The sequence below is a fragment of the Oreochromis aureus genome, linkage group 23 (genome assembly GCF_013358895.1).
Source record: "Oreochromis aureus strain Israel breed Guangdong linkage group 23, ZZ_aureus, whole genome shotgun sequence".
NCBI classification, from domain to species: domain Eukaryota; kingdom Metazoa; phylum Chordata; class Actinopteri; order Cichliformes; family Cichlidae; genus Oreochromis; species Oreochromis aureus.
The window spans coordinates 13,651,727-13,668,929 of record NC_052963.1 but is presented as its reverse complement, the minus strand read 5'-3'; the positions used below and the strand labels follow the sequence as shown (position 1 = coordinate 13,668,929).

At 41.2% G+C, this 17,203-nt stretch overlaps 1 protein-coding gene across 1 annotated transcript in view; it reads right to left on the bottom strand.

Moving 5' to 3' along the window:
- si:ch211-132g1.7 (prostaglandin F2 receptor negative regulator) overlaps window positions 1-17,203 on the bottom strand; it is a 79,532-nt gene that overhangs the window by 25,572 nt on the left and 36,757 nt on the right. Inside the window, exons 6-11 of the mRNA XM_031746009.2 lie at window positions 13,478-13,624; window positions 13,239-13,399; window positions 12,929-13,049; window positions 11,711-11,930; window positions 11,430-11,617; window positions 3,714-3,821 (exon numbers count right to left, since the gene is read on the bottom strand). Coding sequence (XP_031601869.1) covers window positions 3,714-3,821; window positions 11,430-11,617; window positions 11,711-11,930; window positions 12,929-13,049; window positions 13,239-13,399; window positions 13,478-13,624 — 945 coding nt within the window. The remainder of the gene's footprint in view (window positions 1-3,713; window positions 3,822-11,429; window positions 11,618-11,710; window positions 11,931-12,928; window positions 13,050-13,238; window positions 13,400-13,477; window positions 13,625-17,203) is intronic.

Sequence of the window (17,203 nt, the reverse complement as noted above, 5' to 3'; positions counted from 1 at the left end):
AGCATCTTTATCAGCTGTCATGGAGAGGAAGGCTCTGCTCCCTGGTGCAAACGCCAACCCCCCACAATCCCTGCAGCTCTACACATCTGTGTTAATGCTTACATACATGCACACCTACAAGGACACAGGTGCAAAAATAATCATGTTTGGTTGTAAAAACTGGAAAAAAAGAGAAAAGAAATTGTATTCATCTCTGTTTGTTAGCTCTGCTTGCTAAAATGCAGTATTAACTATCCATCTGTGCTTTATCAGCTCACTATGTGGATATAATATAGAAAACGCATGTTGGACAGAGTAGGAAGGACGCAAAGAGAAATCGGAGGGAAACTGTGACAGCTGGGCCGAGCGAGGTGGTGAGTTATGCGCACCGTCGTGTGATGTGTTTAAGTTAAAGAGTACAGAGTGAAGAGGAAGAGGAGGGCGTAAGATGAATGGATGTTTAGAGTGATGGAGAAAGAGAGACGGAGGAGGGGGGGCGAGGCAGACGGAGATATAGACGGACCGAGAAAAGAAAGAAGAAGTAGTGTGTTATACTACAGATGGTTCCCACAGGAGGCATCCATTTGGGTGCCAGGGGGAATTTCCAGTGTCACAGAACATTGTACGTGTACAGTAATGGAGATAATGTATCAAAATGCATTCTATTCTTTTCTATTTAACTTCTATTACATATATTCATACGACCAGTTTACAGCTTAAAACATGCGACTAAAACACAATGTATGTCTGCAGCTATCAACTGCAATCTAATACTTTGTTACTATTGTTTTACTCCAATTAACGGGATGAGAAATATGTTTTTTAATGAGTAATATTCTTAGAAATTTTAACAGTCTGCAAACAACATTTCAAAAGAACTAAAGGGTTTGGTGCATTTACAGGTCATACAATAGTCAGATTTAAAGAAAACACTTTTCTAAATGCAAAAATGAATAAATAAATAATGCACTAATCCATCCATCCATCCATCCATTTTCATCCGCTTATCATTTTCAGGGTCGCTGGGGGGCTGGAGCCCATCCCAGATGTCACAGGGTGAGCGGCAGGGTACGCCCTGGACAAGCTGCCAATGAAATGAAGTATACATACGAGCAAACTAAGGCATAAAATAGCCTTTAATCCGTTTTCTTGGAAGGTTTTCTTACATGAGCAAGAGGCCAAAAAAAGACAGAAAAAAGTAAAAGAAATCTGACAGCACCTCCTGGATGAGGTAGATCTGATGTTCATGTGCAGGTGTCTTTGTGTTCAAGTGTGGTAGTGTATGAGTGAGCGTGTGTCTGTAAGCCTTTAAAGGAGCATGACTGCAATGAAGAGAAGTGAGCACATCAACATTCTGCGGAAAACAGACGTTATGATGGTGTAGAGTCTAATAATTAAGCTTACTGATTACTGGATTAATAATAAGACTACCAGCACTGTGTCAGTGGCTCAGAGTTTTATCATCCCAGGAATAATTTTACCGGTTTACACACACACACACAAAAAAAAAATCAAGTGCATCATGTGGGATATTTTTATATTATTATATTATATTATTATTATTTTCTGCGACTGCATGGATTCGTCTATGAACGCACACCAGAGACTCAAAGTGGACCTCAAAGAAATTTAACAGGACTTACTCCTCCTCTGTGTCTGCAATGGCGTATGAGGCCTTACTTTTCAGGCCATCATGTCCATCTTTTATATACAGTGTATGCTTTGTGTATGGCAATTTAATTAACCACAGCCAATTTAAGATAAGAAGTAGCCGCCACAGTGAGTGGAAAGTCCTCACACTTGAAAAGACTAGAACAAGAGAACATAACAGTGTGTTAAAGCTGTTATTGATTTATGTTCTACTGATTAAATAATTATTCTGCCCACCAATAATTGAATTAGTATGCATGAACTAGGCCTGCACAATAAATCGAAAATTTATTGTCATCGCGATATCTGCCTGTGCGGTGGGCCCATCGCAAAACACGGCGTAAACTGCGATAATTGGGTACCCTAAAATGTTTACACACGTGCTTTAAAGACTTTACCAAAGAAACCCCTTGACACATTTGACCAGTCGAATAGAGCCCTTCACAGCATTAACCAATCAAATGGATTAGTGGCCCGCCTCCTACGTAGGGGGATGAGCGAACAACGCTGCAGCAACCAGCTACTATGAACTCGTGGTTTAAAAAAAAAAAAAAAAAAAAAAAAAAAAAAGTACCTCGCTTATTTGGAGGTACTTTGGATTTGATAAAGACGACGTTCTCCAAACACAGGTACTCTGCAAAACTTGCCGAACACTCGTGGCAACCACCAGAGGAAACATGACTAATCTCCACCATCATCTTCAATACAACCGCAGAACTGTTTGAAGAGTTCCAGAAAGTTAGCGCTAGCCAAACAAAGGTTGCTAATGTTAAGACAAAGAGCGCAGCAGTCCAACAGCCGTCTCTGTATCAGAGTTTTTCAAGTGGAACTCCTTATGAGAAAACGTCGAAGCGGTACAAAGAAATAACAGAGGCCATTACACATTTTTTGGCTAAAGACATGATGCCTATAAATACAGTTAGCAGAGAGGGCTTCACCAGTCTGATACATAAAGTGGACCGGAGATACCGCATCCCCTCACGAAACTACTTTTCCCATGTCGCCATTCCACAAATGTACGAGACATGCCGCAAGACCGTCATGTTTGAACTGAGCCAAGCTGAAAACTACACAAGCACTACAGTAAAGTTTCCTCTCCAGTTTTGACTTACATCATAACTACTTGGTGAGTGGTAAAATGATGAACAACTGCATTGAGATAATTTGCAGTATAATTTAAGTTATGTTTATTTAAAACTAATAATAGAGACCGGGAAGGATATCTTTCAGAATTCTACCCTCAGAAAATTTTTTATGGGGGCAATGTTTCAATGTTAAAGTGCACTTTGTTGTTACACTGCTAATACAGCAGCTATCTTTAAATAAAACTGTTGCAGTAAAACTGAAATTATGTATTCGGGTTTTTGTTGTTTTGCTATTTATTTTATCGCAAGTCATATCGTTATCGCAATATTGATCACAGTTATCGCACATCGCAGGTTTTCCTAATATCGTGCAGCCCTAGCATGAACTCAGTGACAATCTGTGTCATGGGATTAAAGATTCTGACCTGATGCTGGTGGTAGAAAGGCTGGGCTCTTCAACTCTGCAAATTCAACAAACCTGGCAAGGTTGCTGCTTTGAGTCATAGCACTGGTTAGACCACCTAACTGTGTCACTGAAAGCAAACCCTTCATTCTGGCATTCTGATGTGACACAATACCGTTTCCCCCTTTTTTAACCTGTGGTTTCTCATATCAGAAGAAACTGAAACCTAACAGTATGAACCTCAAATTCAATATGAGTGAAAGCAGCCTGAATAGAAATGTTAGTACAGTGCACCAAGTAACCAAGCCCTGAATATAAAACTACAAAGGAAAGAAAGAATGCAGAACTCTTAATCATCACATCATTCTTATTAAAGCTGCTGCTGACAGGTTGACAGGTGAAGAAGGCAAAGGAAATGTTTGCATGAATTTGCACATGTAGCAGCTGCAGCAGTGTCTCGATGCATATGTGGAAAAAGATGAAAAGAGCTTGCAACAGTTGCAGATCGTGATTTATGAGTGCACGTGAGAAAACCTCACATACACTACCTGTGTATATGTTGTACACGTGTGTGTCTGTGTGTGTGCGCGCTGTACCAGTCTTTGGCGAGGATCCGGAGACGCTGAGCGAGCACTCCATCTTTGCAGTTTCCCATGGATAAACGCTGCTATCGTCTGACTTGATGGCGATGGAGAAGGATGGGCCTGCAAATGCCAGCACATCGGTTCAAATGAGCTTTATTTGAGAAACATTTGACACAGACAACAAACATCAGAGAAACTCTGCTGAGATCAAAAGGGCTCGTTCAAACACAGGCTTGCTTTTAAACCTACATATACGATAATTCAGCATTCGGGTCCCTGAGGAAAGACAGTAGATGTGAGCTCGCGGGGAGAAAATAGCGTTCAGTCCTCAGATGGTAAATACTGCTTTAAAGTCACAGTCTGCGGGTTCTCTGATATGCTGAAATCAACAAGCAGGAAACAGCAGCACTGTAGCTAAAGCAGATGGTAGCTCAAAACCAGAGCTCGGCACCCGCTATAAATTTGTAAAATGGAACCGCTGCTGCAAGGCTAACAAAGCCCTCAACTATAAAGATTTATAGCTACAATTTCAAGTGTGCCTTCAGTGTTGACACCTTAATGGCTTTATATTCTGCAACCCAATGAAGTTTTCAGGTTGGCTTTGGGCCGTTTCGTTAGAAAAAAGGAAAAAGCTTGAGGCTCTTTCGGGTTATGTTTAAAATTAGTTTACTAACAAGTAATTTCTGCTTTTGCATGCTATGCATCTAAGTGGAAGGAAGGAGTGAAAAGCCATTTTTTACATGTGAAACTTTTTGGAGCTGTAGATCAGGATCTCTCTCACATGGAGCAGAAAATAGTCTGCTTCAGAAACTGTGTCGAAATGGAGACGGTGTGTTTCTGAAGCAGTTGGAGCATGAATGATGCACCACACACAGCACCATTTGCAAATCGGACCAATCTGGCATCACACTGACTTTGTAATAGGGAGCTGGCAGCTTAAAGACCGGCTAATGTCTTATTAGACTGCGTAAGACGTGGGAATTCTCACCTGCACCTCAGTCAGGTAAGTCCTTAAAAACAGTTCAGAGTGGCAGCTAATCTGTGAGAAAAAGCTCAAGAGAGCGTAGCCACTCTCAGTCAGGGATGAGATGAAGAAAAATATGTGTCTGGGTCTTGGACCAGGATCTAGTTTCAGATTTCGAACGTTCACCGAGTCTTGAAATCTACGAGCAGGTTCAGCAGGTCAAGGTCCACGCTAGGCCTCGATGGAAACCTCACACAGGACCGCTTAACCCGACAGCCTGCCCGCCCCCCTCACCGCTCCTCACTCTGTTCTGGATACTTTTAAAATATGTGCAGATGGTCTGCTGAATTGTGAGGGTCCCTGCTGAGTTAATCCCCACAGACTCCCATGTTAAACTGCTCAACTTTGCAGCATTAAAAAGCAGCTTTAAAGCCAGGTACAAAAAATAAAAGTAAGAAAGCTTTTGGGCTCTACAGCCAATTTCCCCTTTTTCATGATAGCTGTGACAATTGTACAGCGGTAAGATTTTACACAGCCTTAAGTTCTTCTTAGGCGTGTGTCCACTTTCAACGAAATGTGGGTGCCAAGAAGAGTGCTACCTTTCTGTGCGGCTTCACATCCAAGTTGCTGAACTGGACCGTGTTTAGTGCCTATTCCAACAATTTGAATGCAATAATCTGACAAATAATACGAATTACTGTTTGGTTAATTGCCAATAAGAAGTATATGTCCCAGAGATGCATTTACTAGCCTAGAGTACGTTTAGCGATCATCTGCAACAATCAGTTTCAATGGAGAAACGTTTATTTCCTGACCAGCAGCGTGTACCCCTCTGAGCTGTAGTTAGACTTGGAAAAACTGCAAAGCAAACAGGAAACGTTGAACGCTCACCCTCAAAGTAAAAGCTGTGCCTCACTGCTGCTACCAATATGTTTCAAAAGGCAAAACTTTTATTTTGAAGGCAAAAAAGTCTCTGCTTCTGGTTTTCATCACGCTTTTCACAGTTTAGCCACCACTCGATGAGCAGGACCTGATGGTTACTGACCAGGCTCTATTCATCAATTTCATAGCAACCACTGGCAACCGGTCAGGAAATACAGATGTGTCCTTTGGGACCAGTTATCCCCAGATAGCTGGAAACCAGATCTAAGCCTGTGTGATTCTACGCCTGAAAACCAACACATGGAAGAATTGGGATCATCACAGAAAAATAAGGATTCATTGGGATATTAGCAAACATGTAGACCGATAGAAATGATTCCCATCCTTGGACCACATAATTTGTGGTGAATTTGTGTCTTAAAGCTGACCGGGTTGTAAAACAAGAAAAGTGACGTACAAATTAATTTGACCGTGTGGAGACAAAAAAAAAAAAAAAAAAAAAACTGCCCGGGAACAACTACAGTCGTGAGACCTTGGAGCCATTTCTCGTAAAATTTAAAATGTTCTGACAGTTTTCCCTCAGAAGTTTGCACTACCCATGCTGTCATGAGTAGCATACTGTATAATGCATGCACTCCAGCTGCATAAACATTATGAAAATACTAAGACATGTTTAAGTCTTGCCACTGGCGATCTATATGCAAGTCCAAAGAAAGCCTGGCCTTACAAATCCTTTACATCACTGATGTTTGTATTAGGAAGCAAGTGTTCATTACTCTGTGCCATGGATGGTCTTGTCATGAGAGGACAAATGATATGTTGGATGACACTGATTTCATTTAAAGCCTTCTAATAAATGATGAATGATTGAGTTTAGGAATGTGTCTCAGTAAAGGTGGACAATAAAGTTCTCCTTTTAGCTCATTCCTCTATCTTACTCTGGGATCAGAGCCAGACTCTACTAATGAAGACTTTCACAAAAGAAAAAGTCACGTCTGAAATGGGGACATTGTTTTTTATGGAGGCATTACTCTTGGCAAAAGATACCACTTTTTTCTTATACTTATATACCTCACACTTAATTTTAACGGTTAAAATCACTTAAAGGCTGAATTATTAAACAGTGACTGTGCTGTTGAGACGTCGCATTTCCATATACCTCCTCACAGAAGATCCCCGTGCAAGGCAGAAATACCACAACACGTCTGAAACATTGAAGATACAGCTGGAACAATGGGAGGCTTGCCAGTTTGTGGATGCACTCGACACACACACACAACAACGATGAGTGCACAGCGCTTCCGTCCCCCAAGGCGAGTGTAAGGGGTTCTTGAAAACCACTCTGCTTGAAGCTTGATCGCTGTTAGTGTGGGAGTGTGTGTTGCTCTATGTGGGGTCAACTCAAAATGTTCAACTTGGACACACGCGCTCGAACACTTGAAAGATTACACACGCACGCAAGCAGAGAGAGAAAAGGAAAGCAGTGGTGCAGATCTTTGCAGCTGGCTGGCCAAAGGGCTTCACTTTGAAGATGTCTCAGAGAGCGAGGGAGGGAGGGAGAGACGGCAGGGGTGAGAGAGGGAAGGGGTGGTGGAGGGAACGAAGAAGGTAAAAACAGTGTGTGATAGGAAAAAAAAAAAAGGGAAGTAAAGCTCAAGGGTTCCTGCCCTCCCCAGAGAAAGACAGAAGACGGTCTTCAGTTTATCTTCTCCTTTTCCACATTTCCTCCAATTTGCTGTCATCTTTTGCGTCTTCGCTCCTGCAGCCTCAGAGCATCTCTGCTGTCACCAAACGTCTCTCGCACACGATTAAAAATGTTTCATCCAGTCTTTTAACAAAGATGTGCGACTTACTCCAGGTGGTGGCGTCTGCTTTCAAAATAAATATTATGTCCCCTGAGAAGACTTGCTAATCTTTTTGCCCACACAGTAACTTGAAGTTGTCATCTAAACTGTGCTTTGGATTTCCATGCTCTAATTTCCTCATGGTAGCTCATTCACTCAGAAATTTAATGATTCCTAATTTAATGGCAGCATCTTTTATCTGTATTTTTTGTATAAGCAGGTTAGAGTTCTACTTGTGGTTACTTATTAGCTGTATATAAAAGATGGAAGTAGCCACCATGATGTCACCTATATTTGACTTTAGCATCAAAGCTACGATAATATTTTATTTATTTATTTATTTTTTTTAGAGGAAAATGTTGCTATATCTGCATGAGATGTTGGCGCATTTAGTGATCAGCTAATGCTAACAAGCAAGGTTAGCATGGTGCATTAAATGATATATGGGTGGATGACACAGACTGTTAATTAGTGCTAAGTAACATATAAATGACATGCTAAAGCTTCACTCACCAAAACTGGAGAACAGACTTCTTGGACCATCTGCACCACAGAGCATATAATCGTGTTATGATGCTCCAAAAGGCATCAAAACCACAAACGCAGGTCGAGTTTACTCAGGAGAATTAGTGATGATGCCTAGCAGGTAGCTACTACTTTATGTTGTATACATTTATGGTTTTATCTTAATATGGGCATTTTACTTAGGAACTATGGAGACAGGCTGAGTTTTGGAAACATCCTCTAAGTGGCCATTAGACAAACTGGTGTTTTTCACATTTTTCAGCCGCGATGATTAGCTTTTTACACAGGGTTATCAATTCATATATGGAACATTACATAGCTAGATAGATACTTTATTGATCCCACATGGGAAATCTCTGTGTTACAGATAATTCCAATCATTCTCAGAGAGATTGGCGAAGGTTTCCAAATGATTGCTAAATTATAGATGCAGACAGATTGACGACATGTTGCCATCAATCTGAATGAGTGTGTCAATAAGCAGAACTTGAGGGGACTCAACTCAGCTGCTTGTATTCTGGTTATATTCCTACTAAACAGGAAGTAGCAGTGAAGACATAATTTGATAAATGTAATAAATCACAATATATGTTACGGCAATACTCACATATCACAAATGTAAAAACTGAAGTGAGAAGTATTGTGATAATATCACATCGCGAGGTGTCTGGTGATTCCCACCTCTAGCAACTACGTCACCATTTGTAGGAGAGTTCCTGAATTTCTCTTTCAGATCTATGAGGTTCTGACTGGATTCTCAATGTAAGCAGTTAATTTCTGTTTAACGTGTATGTAGATAGAAATAGATCAGCAACAGACGGTCGCAGCTTTGTGATTTTCACTGATTTAACACAGTTAATCACTTTATTATCATTGTCCTTTCTCTAAAATTCTCCACATTTTGTTATTGTTGACTTTCATCTTCCCTTCATCTTTTTGAAAACTTTCCTTCTTCTGGTGATGCATACCTCCACGCCAACCCCCCAGCCAGCCCTGATACTGCCAATTATTCCCATTTTCCTTCACCTCAGCTGCTCTCCGCATTGTTTCCATTTCTATTTCTCTGCCTCACCCATTGCACTTTCCTCCTCCTCAGTCCACTTTACCACCTCTCTCTCTTTGTCTTCCTCCTTGTTGCCTCCCTCCTTCCCTTTCTGACGCTCCTGTTTCTCCTCCTGTCTCCCACTTCCCAGATCAAAGAAAGTTAAGTAGGCCAGTGGCTGTGGTGGGCGTCAAAGGGCTTAAGGTGTGTATCTGTGTGTGAGAGTATCTTTATCATTGCACATTTTTAGGGAATTTATGTTGCTCATTATCAACACTGTGTGGGAGGAGGATGTGTATTTATTTTGTGTAGAGGGATGTACAGAACACGGATGCTTACACATTTCTATAAATAGACAGCTACTTGGAGATTTCCAGGATAATTGCAAGGCCTTAATATTAATTTATTCGCTGGTATTTGTTCCCACTGTTATGAAAGTGAATAAGTGATCGAAAGACTAGACAATGGCTTTATATTATTGATGAATTTCACTACAATGTTGGAAAATATTTTATCACCATTTAGCATTAAATTATGCACTTTGTATAAAGGCCGCTTTTAGGAAATTTCATTAAATGAGCACAGTGTCTTACAAAACAAATACAGCCTTAGGAGCAACATAAGTGAGAAAAAACCCACCTACGAGTAAAAGGGCACAATTAGGGTGGAAGTTTAACATGAACTCTGTCATCCTGTGCTACACAAAGGAGCAGCTGCTGCTTCTTTAGTGTTTTTTCGACTCTAAATTCACATGTAAAGTTTATCTCAAAGCATAAACTCCGGCCTCCTCAGCATACACACACTGACGTCCTCCAGGGTGATTGAAATGATACTCTGCTGCTATGTTTTAACAGCCGCCTTGAGCCCCTTCAGTGGCAGACATATGCTTGAAATCAAGAGTTTTCTGTACAGGCGGCAATCAGAGAGTTACGTCTCACCTGCCATCTGATTGCCTGTTCTAAATCGCTCTCTACGAGTCCTGTTCTGACCTCTTGCATTTTTGCTATTTCATCAAACTTGAGCATGAACTCCTGTTTCAAAGTGATTCAGCTTTCATGTTGAGAATCAGCTCTGGTAATAAGAGGTGGGTCTTCGAATTTGAGACCAAATAGCAGGTACCAGATATTTCAGCGTCCAAGCCAGGAGCATGCTCTTTGGGTTTTCTTCATCCTTGTTTATATTCACAGGGCTGTCCACAGTGACTCCATCCCGCAGGATAGATTTAATGTAGATCTCTGCTGTAATGTTCTGAAGTAACTGAGGAAGGACATTTGACTGAGATGGCCAGAACTGTAGCGCGTGCGTCGGCACACAGCCCACTGAAAATAAAGGGCTTATTTTGGCCACACTAACACAGTCTTCCTTAGGGACTGCAGTTTCACTTGAAAAAGAAATCTGGATCCTAGTACATTTCATAATTATTGGCCTAACATCCTAACATTATTCTAACATCTTGCAATCAGACTTTTACAACAGCACAGAAAGCACCCTCCTGAAGATATTAACAGATACCAGCCTGAATACAGATTCAGGCAAACTGAGTACCCTGGTAATGTTAGCATTCAATACTGTACATCCTAACACACCATCTGACAGGTTAGAAAATTTGATTGGGTCCTACAGGGAGTGTTCATGCATGGTATAAGATCATACTCTCAGGGTAGGGATTATTTATTCTGTCTCCATTGATGCTTGTGAATCAGAGTAAACCCTAATGCCATGTGGAGTCCAGCAGGGATCAATCCTTGGTCCCCTTTTGTTTAATCTTTTAGTGATACTTTCAGGTATACAAGGCAGCTCAGCATAGCTATGCAGATGATACCCTGATCTATTTGGCTCTCTATCAAATGATTCCTATTGATTCATTACATTTGTGTCTTGAAAAATTAGAGACCTACACAAATTTCCTTCAATTCGGTCTATTTAGGAATCAAAGATGTGCGGTTGCATCTTTACAAAAAAAAAAGAAAAAAAGAAGAAGACTTCAACCTATGTGAAAAATCTTGGTATAATGATGGTTGACAACCTTAGTTTTGTTGACCATATTTTGCCTTTAACCAAATCTAGCTAAACTGATTAACTTAAGAAGTTATTATTTCATTTTTATTTTTGGATTTGATCGTGTAAAAGCACGTTGACTGTAATGTTTAAAAACAGGCTATATAATTTACATAAACGCCTTGCATAGCCTTGCATGGTCTACTCGCCAGATTTGGCTCCATATTACTTTAGCCTTTTCTCTGAAGAGAAACCAAATTTGGACATGCAGTGCGCATCGCAGACATACAGTACAAGGGTTAGAACAAGAGAAACCTAAAACCAGCAGCCATCGTAAAAGTGTTGCAGGCTGCCCATTGACGCAACCTTGAAGGGGAGATTGTCAGAAAACCACTTCAGTCAACCTGCTATGATAGAGGAGGGTGGAAATTTTGGTCAAATACTAAACCTACTGTCTGTAAGCACAAACTCACCATTTTCCAGGAAGTTTATCCTGATTTTATTTGACTCTGAGCTGCTGGCTTTAGTCCAAGCCTGTCCCGGCTGCTGTTTTGTCCATGCAGTGACGTCACACCAGTAGTAACCTCTGTCAGACAGCTGGACGCCTGCCAGGCGAAACCGAAACTCTGCCGCACCCGACTTGGTCAGAACCAGATTGTCTCTGAATAAGCAGTCAAAAAAAAAAAAAAATGTTTTATACGTCTCAATATAAAACAAGAAACTGCAGTTTGTTACTTAATGTGTTCATGTGTACCTCCTGTTTGGGTCTGTGGCTCCTCCGTGCTGTACGACATTGTCCGGGCTGAGAGTCATGATGGTCCTCACGGTGCTATCCATGCTGTCCTGAGATTGGATGAGCACAGAGTACCCTGCATCACCAATGTTCTGAGTGGTGACGCTGCAGCCCATTTCAAAGGTCGAGCCTCCTACTGATGCCTCACGGATGCGTTTAGCCACCACATTCACAATCGGACCTGGAAACAGAAGCAGCCGTTCAATCATTTAGTTCTAAGAAGAACGTCATTCAAACCATCACAGAGAGGGGGAAATCCCCGACAGGGGTCAACGGGAAGTGATAAGTACTTAGACGATGAACTGTGACTCATTCAAAGCAGGCCCATAAACCCATACACACATACACGCTCAGCACACTGCAATTACATCACAGCCCAATCAGCTAAATTATGGTCACCAAGTTCAACATGTAGATCTCAAATAGGGAGGAAGTGAATGTCTGTGTGTGTGTGTGTGTGTCTGTGTGCACACTGTGGCAATGAAGCTGAGACAAAAGGAGGTCTGTTGTGGGATTCTTCTGTAAAGTCTATAAACGATATGGACACATTAACATTTATTCATGAAACTCAGCAGTGAAGCTACTGTGGCAGCCTGGCAGTGCATTAGTAGTTTTCTGAATCACGAATGTGAGTTAATGGTTTGGATTTTCTGTATTTCTTCCAAAAATACCTCATTAAGTACCTCACTGACCTGGCACATTTGTGTATGCACATAGGCAGGTATACTGTTAATTTAGCCAAAACACTGATACAAAGCTCAGCTTTTTATCGGCATGTAACACAGAATCAAATCCACAAAAGTGCAAGTCTCAGTTACAGAAAAGAAACTGGTTTCTGCTACTTTCATATTTTTTTCGGTAAGTCACACTGAATTAAAAGGCAATTTGTTGTAATAATTTTGAGGCTGGTAAGCCTCGAATATATCACAACAGTTTATGATTCTTTTGACTTGGATACAGCCTCAGGAAGAAAGGCAGGTATATATACTTGGTTGACTGAAGTTAAGTTTGTAATAGATGCTGCACAGCCATTTCTCCACATTTTTTTGATTAAAAATAATAATATTTGCCCGACTGACCGGCAGATAAAAGCTAGAAAAAATAAAGATCTATATGCTTTTTCTGATTACTAATGCCAGTGAATCAAGAATCTGTAAGTCATAATAAAAGCTTTCTTACGCTTGGCGTCCCATCGCACAGTCAGCGGTGAGCTTCTGTTCTCAGAGGTCTTCACCAGGTCTCCCTGGCTGTTGACGCTCCAAGCAGACACACTGCAAACATACTGGCCCATGTCGATCTCCTGCAGAGCGAAAATGAATGAATGAATAAAGTTCCTTTATCGACACCTGACTGCCATTTACCCTTTCCATCAGTTTATACACATTTAACCAGAATTTAGCCTCATAGCACTTTGTCATTTTCAGGATTCCAGTCAAACTTTAAAATTATTGCTGGGCAATGTTTAGCTGCACAACATGAAAAACTGTACCTGTGTGCGGAGGATTCGCAGCTTGAACGTGTTGGGCTGGACTCTGCTCAGCGTTAACGCACCGCTCTTCATCCTTTCCATATAAATCGACCCTGGCAGCAGGTTGCCATTAGCATCCACGGAGCCAATGGGATGTGAGGTCTGAGGATCGTCCCCTAACCCTGCCGGTATCAGAACAATTTAAAAATGAAGTGATTCTGTAGAAAAACTTCTCTAAAGTAAATCTGAAGTAAACATACCAGGAAGCGATGTGTACTCCCAGCTGACGCCCAGTCGGCCTCCGAGAGGTAAGTTGGCAATGTTGGTGACGCGACAGGCGAGTTCTGTTGGCTCAGCTGTCTTCTGGGGGTTGACTTCAGCTACGAGGGTCAGCGTGAAGTTTGGCTCTGTGGTGAAAAAGCGAGGCAGCATAAAATTAAACTGGGTGTCAGTACGGAATAGGAAACTTTAAATGAGGTTGGGTGGTCTGATAACTCTGGTCCTTTTGGGTTTTAAACTCATTTGCAGTACTTTTTACCCAATTAATTTTTATCAGTTTGAACTGCCATGCTTTCAATTTAACCTCAGGAAAGGCACGAGGAAAGACCCACAGCTTTATGGCAGCAGACTGCAGACTATAAGAAATAACCAACTGCAAATGTGAAGTTCCATCCAAGCATCATCCAACCTGAACAAAAGCCTAGCCCGTAAAGGAAGAGATAAACCTGACTGGCCTGCACAGAGCTCTTGATTTCAACAGCATGCAGAATTCTTCAGATTGACTGGCAGGCCTTTTTGTCCAATATTGTTGCCTGAGCCGTGTTGGAAAGCCGTGGCTATTTCACAAAATCACCTCTACCAAAGCTGATGGCGACTACTAAGTGGGCTTTAACAGGAACTTTATATTGGTTGGATAAACCAAATCTAAGCCAAGCCTCATTGGCAAGTGTGGCTAGCAATAAAAAGACAAAAATAAAATACTTAACTAAAGAATACAGCCGTACAGTCAACATAGGGACACACTGAATGTCAAGCTCCAAACTTGACGACAATCAAAAAGAAGCTGCCTACTAAGACATAGATAACTTCTCTTAATCCTGCATGTAAGCAAGAAGTGAAAAACCTCCCAAGGAGGGCAAAGAAAGGCACGTAATACTTTGATATCAAGGGTGTATCTAAAAGAATCATCCGATTTCAAAGTGCTTTAATTTCGCAGCCATTCATTCAGGTAATGATGGAAACACACAACACTAAGGTGTTAAACATCCTATCTAAAACTTTAGATATGCGTTTTAAAATATACGCAAGCTTCTATGTCCATTACTTTAAAAAAATATAGCCTTTTGAAATTGGATGATTCTTTTTGATGCACCTTAGTGAGTTTATGTTTTTAGTAGCATTTGCATGTTTATCATTCTGTCTGTAAACGGGATAACTCGAGAAGTTTTTACTGAATTCTGATAAAACTTAGTAGAGGTGTAGAGCAGGGCGACGTTAATCCATTAAAATTGGGCATCCATCCACCAAGGTCTTAAAGGTCAACTTCATGATTTATTACCTGAAAACTGACAAAAAAAGCCTCAAAACTAGAGATGAGGTGTGGTATACATTGTCAAAGTGATAACAGAGCTATTCAAAACTGTTTCTTATTGCCCATTGGGCCTCTGACATCTTCAGCTATGCTTAAAAATGTGCTGCCTTTGTTTGTAATGGCAACATTTAGGAATACTGGTATATAGGGAGTCTCAATATCACATTATAGTTGGCATCTAAATATAATGTCACATTTGACCTCTGACCTTACTTTTACATTTCACATCTGCCTTTTTATGTCCGGCTGACATCAAAATGTGTTATATCATTAAAGAAAGAATGAGCTACTTCGTTAGAATTATACTGTAGTTTAATATAGTACAATAGGCTCAAGTCAAATTATGTGGAATTATTTACAAATCAACATACCCTTACATAACACTTATATAGAAAACAATGCTGTCCAGAGAGTGAGCTGACTTGGCACAGGTTTGTGCTTCTTGTTATATAAAAAAATATCCTGTCCTTGTTTTAAACTTGATACATAAAGTATGGTTGAGTGAAAAGAAGCCTCAAGCCCAGATGGTGCAACTGGCATAATTAAGTGGTCAGACTTAGAATGGCAATTAAGCTTACCGGCAAACGGCCTAGAAGGCGGCAGATTAATGGCCATGACCACATAGCATACATCTAAGTATACACATACAAAATCTACAGCAGGAGACTGGATACGTAGAGTTTTTAATTATCCCCGTTGTCAGCAGGGTTGAAATGAGCACTTCTTTTAAGAGGGGAATCAGAACCCTGACGGCTGAACAGCTCCTCGGTGATAATGCCAGAAATTGAGTTACTGTGCTGCCTCGAGAGAAATTATTCCCAACCCAGCCGGGTATTGCTTTCATCAGTCAATCCCAGGTCACATTAACAGTCTGACATCACCAGACACATGCAAAGTGAATCCTCCTTTTTTTTTTTCTTTTAGGTGATTTCTTCCTTAAATAGAGTTAGGTGATTGAGCCAGATGACAGAAATAGAGCTGAAATAACACCGTTAACTGTGTGAGATGAGGTGGGTATCAAAGCATTAATAGTGTGTGTGTGTGTGTAGGTGGGGAGGCAGGTCCTCTCAGTCAGGCATCCAGATTGCACCTTTACGCATCAGTGAACAGGAAACACACAACAAGATTTCCACCTGCTTAACCGTGAGAAATCACTCACACACACACACACACACACACACACACACACACACACACACACACACACACACACACACACACACACACACACACACACACACACACACACACACACACACACACACACACACACACACACAGTATATAAAAGTAGTTCCTGATACATCCCAAAGTGTGCCAGCATACCAATAGATGCCACTACACCACACACACACACACACAGACACACACAAACAGACAGAGCCAAAAATGTTAGAAATCAAGTGCATAGGCTTGGGTGTGTTTGGCAAACGAGTTGGTTTGCATGATGTCAGCTGGACGTCATACGCACACACACACTGACTCATGCACTGTCACCATCTGGTGTGAAACAAACACACACGCACACTTTGATCAATGAGAACGTGTGAAGCTCCTCTGCCAATTAGCCACGCTCCACGCTCTCTCCCACACCGAAATGTTGCCTTATTTAGTAGAGTAACATGACCACTCGTCGCCAGTTCAGGGGCTCTGATACTGTACAGCAGCTTGAAACGCAATAGGTATACACTGAGCAGCCACAACATTAAAACCACTGACAGATATACTGGATGACATTGATCCACAGTGAAATGTTTGCTTGTGGCATCTCACTGGCCAGAACTCTGAAAGCACTTCATCATGTGCCAAACACCTAAAAATAATAGCACACCTAGAACAATCACCCATGCCAATGGCACAGATACCAAGGAGAAAGCATGCCGCCACACTGCAAAGATGGCTCAGGACCATGATGGCAAGTCCAAGTTGGAAACCCGACCTCCAAACTTCAAACTCTTCAGTTTTTATTATCTAATGCATGCGCCTCAACACACCCGTAAAGCGGGAATATCGAACATAAGGCCCAGGGGCCACAATCAGACTACAAAAGGAGTCTGATTGTGAAGGAGGACATATTTTGGACTTGTGGCCTTTTTTCATTGGTTTTACAGCTTTTTCTGTTTAAGCCAACTGAGCCACACTGACAGATTTCTTTCATTTACTGCAACAATTAAGATTTCCTCAGACTTCTAAAACCTGGCTGAAACTCATGCTTCAGCTAAGGAAATATCAACCCATCCATTTATTTTCTTACCCACTATTCAAACTTAGTTTCTCCTTGGAGGTACTGAAGCCTATCCAAGCTGGCAGAGAGATAAAGGCGGGGTTCACAAGTCCATCACAGGGCTGAGGGGATATCCGTTTCCTACTCCGCTGACTATATAAGTAATGCAAA